The 4403-nt window shown below is 35.3% G+C and overlaps 1 protein-coding gene across 1 annotated transcript; it reads right to left on the bottom strand.

Moving 5' to 3' along the window:
- Positions 1–1048: 1048 nt before the first annotated feature.
- LOC121812651 (low affinity immunoglobulin gamma Fc region receptor II-like) lies at positions 1049–3761 on the bottom strand. Its single transcript, XM_042215423.1, has 6 exons — positions 3539–3761; positions 3326–3370; positions 2812–3072; positions 2432–2677; positions 2129–2275; positions 1049–1563 (listed from the first exon to the last, which is right to left on the bottom strand). The coding sequence occupies exons 1-6, from the start codon at positions 3567–3569 to the stop codon at positions 1457–1459; spliced, it is 837 nt and encodes a 278-aa protein (XP_042071357.1). The 5' UTR covers positions 3570–3761; the 3' UTR covers positions 1049–1456.
- Positions 3762–4403: the final 642 nt, after the last annotated feature.

Here is a 4403-nt window from a genome sequence, read left to right as displayed (position 1 = left end):
TATGACATAAATTTGATTGTGTATCACGCTATGTACCACAGGTCTTCAGGCTGGCAGTAGTTTAACCGTTACTTAAAAAGCCATCTCTAGACCCAGTGGTCACAATTAATTATTGCCAAATCTCTAACCTTCCTTTTATTCTCTGGATGCCAATATTTTGGCCTCCAGTAACACTGTGAGGAATCTTGGAGTCATTTTTCAACAGGATATTCTTCAATGCACATATTAAACTAACACTCTACTTTTCAGATCAGGCTTAAAACTTTCCTTTTTGCTAAAACATATATTAAGGGCTGGATCAGGTGACCCTGAATCCTCCCTTAGTTATGCTGCACAATAATGTTTAATATTTAGTATTTACTGTCATATTCCCATATATCATTGTGATGTTGTTTATTCTATTACTCTTGTTCTCTTCTGCTTGTTTTCTTTTTTCTTTCTCAACAGGTGATCCAGGTGATCGATATATGCATTTTTTTTCTTTTCCATTCTGTTGGTTTTTGTCTTTTGCCCTTCTCCCCCGTCCCTCTTCTCAGCTGTTTCTCTTTCCCTCTTTCTTTCTCCCCTTCTTTCCTCCAGTCAAGTCTGTCCTGTATTTAGCAAGTGAAAATAAAATAAACAATAAAAGGTGAATCAAATGGACCATTATGGCAAATCTGGGATGGTCAATTTGGTAAAGTAAATCTTTCTTTGCCTTTAGACAACAATTCTGATGGCAAAAGAGCCAAACGGGACAGGCAGAAGAAAAGTTATGCTGCAAAAGGTGTAGACTGCTGGGGGATTCCCATGATGCACTGAGACCTCTCTGCATTGAATGATTGTTATTAACCTCTGTCTCTCTTCCACAGCATGTCTTTGTCCTGTTTTCCTTCTCTCACCCCAACCGGTCACAGCAGATGGCCCTGAGCCTGGTTCTGCTGGAGGTTTCTTCCTGTTAAAAGGGAATTTTTCCTTCCCACTGTCGCCAAAGGGGGTCATATGATTGTTGGGTTTTTCTCTCTATGTATTATTGTAGGGTCTACCTTACAGTATAAAGCACCTTCAGGTGACTATTGTTGTGATTTTGGTGCTGTATAAATAAAATTGAAAATTGAATTAAAATTAATTATGTTATATGTGTTCATGTTTTCACCTTTCATTGAGCTTTTAACTCCTATACTTTTTAAGTGCTCAATTAAAAGCTGTGTTAAATATTTATGTTGAAATGATATGCATGTCAGAAGTTGTACTTCTTGCCACATGTAACCTTTCTGAGCTGTATGAGGAAACTCAAAGTTCTCACTGTAGATACAGTTCATATCTGAAAGAGACTTGGAGTCTATGTGGTTTTCATTTGAGGCGTAAGTTCACTAAGCTCAAATTATCACTACCATCTGCACATTCATAAATAACACATACACACTGACAAAACATTCACGCAGTGCACTTTTTTTCTGCTTACGACTTCATAGAAAAACTATTGTGCTACTGTGGTTAAACGACTCCTCGGAAACATGCCTTTCTTCTTCCTGTTTTTTCTTGCAGCAGCACATGTTGCTCTACCTGTGTTCACTCTACTGGCCTCTATGGACATGGAAACACAAAACATAAATATCATTAAAACGCTGATAAACTACGTTTTAGAGTAACGATGTTAGTGTAGTGCACAACAGGCATGTTGATTTCAAAACAATGCATAATCTAATTAGGCAATACATCTCTTGGGCTGAGAATAATCTCCTAAATGCTATCATCATAATTATTATTTCAAGTTCTGACATAAAATAATTTCTCAAATATAAGGTACAGAAAGTATTTATTATAATTATTACATTTGTTCCACTGAACAATAAAAATGAACAGAAAATATTAACACAGTATCTCTGTTCTGACCTGTTTGAGCTTCAGTTGTGCCTTAACCATCTACGTTTAGAAAAATGAACAAGATATTTTTCAAACATTATATGTGACATGCAATTATCACTTTTAATTTTTCCATGTCAGAACACTTAAGGTGCCTCGATTCCAGATTAATGTTGCAAAGAAAACATATATGTTTAGTATGTACAGCAAAGCAAAAGCATTGAATCCAAAGTTTTGCATGAAAAGAAAATATTTTCAGTATTTTCATTACCTCTGTCACACTAACCTTTGCTAAAGTGATACAGTCCCATGGTCACAATCAAGAGAAAAAGAAATAAAATCGTAGCAGTGATCCAAGGTGTGGCAGCAGGGGAAGCGTGGCTCGTCTCTATGTGACTGTCTGGATTAGTAGTTGAATTCACAATTTGAGAGTCTAAATGACAGTTTGAAAAGAGAGAGTTCAGTTAAGACAAAAAAAACCCCCAAATGTTCATTTTCAGATGTTCAGTGTTTATTCAGACTGACACATTTTAAATAGTGTGTCAGGCTCAACAGTTTTGCTTCATTTTCATATATCTTTGTGTCTCACCTGAGACTTTCAGCCAGCTCTCTGGTGATTCTCCAACTCCTGAGATGCTGCACTTGTAAAGTCCCTCGTTTGATTTTGAAACTCTGTGGATGGTCATGTTTCCTGTGGAGCTTCTATGGATGTGACGTCCATCTTTGTAGAAATCAGCTGTAAAGTTGGAGGAAGCAGTTTTGTTTCTGCAGCTCAGAGTCACAGTTTCTTCCTTTAACACAGAAACAGCAGGACTCTCCAGGATAACAGAACCATCTGAAACAACAAACATTTGATATTTATTTATTGTAATTTCATTAAATAGAAAGCAATATTAAATTATAACCAATATTAAGTAATTAAAATTTATCAAAAGTTGTTGTTCTTTCTTTATTTTTCTTCAAACGTACTAGTGACACAAATGTTGATACTGTTGCTTCTTATTCCTCCTTCAGTCTCATACCAGTACTCTCCACTGTCGTCTGTATAAAGAGTTCTCATTTTGCAGGATGATCCTGTTGGTGTCCTCATGTTAGTTTTGTTACATGCATTTATTTTCCTTTTAAATTTATGCAGAACTTCACAATAATCGACTCCTTCACAGTGAAATGTTGTGGATTCATATTCAAAGAACTGCAGTCTGTTTGGAACAATATGAAGAAAAACTGCATCTGAAACACAGAATAAAGAAAGATTCAGTTTAGATTCTTATTACTTAAACTGATGTACTAGACTTTAATAATGACAGAGTAAAAATATATATTTTTTTAATGTGTATCATAAGTCATATGATGATTAATCATCACAGGACGCGTTTCGCTAAAATCACAAAAGAACAAGAAACAACAACTTTTCTTCTGAATTGCTCTCTCTTCCAAAATGTTTAATAATTTTAATATAGATGAGAAAATAGCATGTACACACCAATTTTCAGATCCTGTGCACCCAGCAGAATCATGCTGGCCATCACTAAAGAGACACAACAAAGTTTCATATTTTCTTTTTGACTTTTACAGCTAAGAGTAAACGTGTCATCATATCTTATAACTGGATCACAAAAATGCATTTGGTTACTGTATCTTAAGGTAAAAAGAAAAAAAATGCAATATGGTCAAGTGGAAATGAGAAAGTACTCACACAGTCTGATGCACAGAGCTCTGACGTCCATGTTGTCTTGCTGCAGACTAAACACTGCAGAGTAAACTGAAGTGTTACAGCAGTGAGCAAAGGTATCTTCTTGCTAATAAATCTATTTTAACATTAAATATTTTTGTGACGCTGAATACAATAATCCAAAGAAGTTGAATGGCTTCTGTGTCATGTCAAGCCACCTTGTTTCAGTTCACTATCAGTGGGCGGAACATGAAACCAGTTAAGGCTCTGTTTGGTGCAACTTGTAGGCTGGTTTGTTATGCTCACATCCTCAGTTTAGGTGTAGTATGTGCGTCACTGGGACAGGAAACATTTTTTTGTTATTTTTAGATTTCTCTCTTGTAAAGGCGACACTGAGTGTCAGTGCGATTACTTGTAAAAATAAAGGTTAAATAAGTAAAATGCTGAGATATATCACAGAAGTAGTGAACGTTTTAAATCTTTTCTGGCATTCAGCAAATCACTGAAGTTCTTTCAGCCATAAGACAGATAAGACAGAGAACATAAAATAATGCATTCTGCTATTTAAACATAGTTCATGTAAACATGAGCGTACATAATGATTTCATTTAGTTAGAAAGTGAAATGTGAAATATCTTCTCTTTTCATCAAAATGATGTCCACAAAAGTGGTGCCTCATTATTTCTAAATTTTGGTTGAAAAATTCTTTCCTGTTGTTATATTCAGCTTGAACTCCAGCAGGTCATCCTGATGTCTGCCTAAAAACATTGATTTGCTATCATGTTGTAGGCTCATTAGATGTTTGCATTAATGAGCAGTTGAACAAGTGTACCTAATGAAGTGACTGACGAGCAAAAAAACAACAAAAAAAAAAAAACAATCCAATTTG

This window comes from Haplochromis burtoni, unplaced genomic scaffold, assembly GCF_018398535.1.
Source record: "Haplochromis burtoni strain Fernald_Lab_line unplaced genomic scaffold, NCSU_Asbu1 Contig_717, whole genome shotgun sequence".
NCBI classification, from domain to species: Eukaryota; Metazoa; Chordata; class Actinopteri; order Cichliformes; family Cichlidae; genus Haplochromis; species Haplochromis burtoni.
Note: the sequence above shows the minus strand (reverse complement) of the source record. Positions and strands in the feature narration are given on the sequence as shown.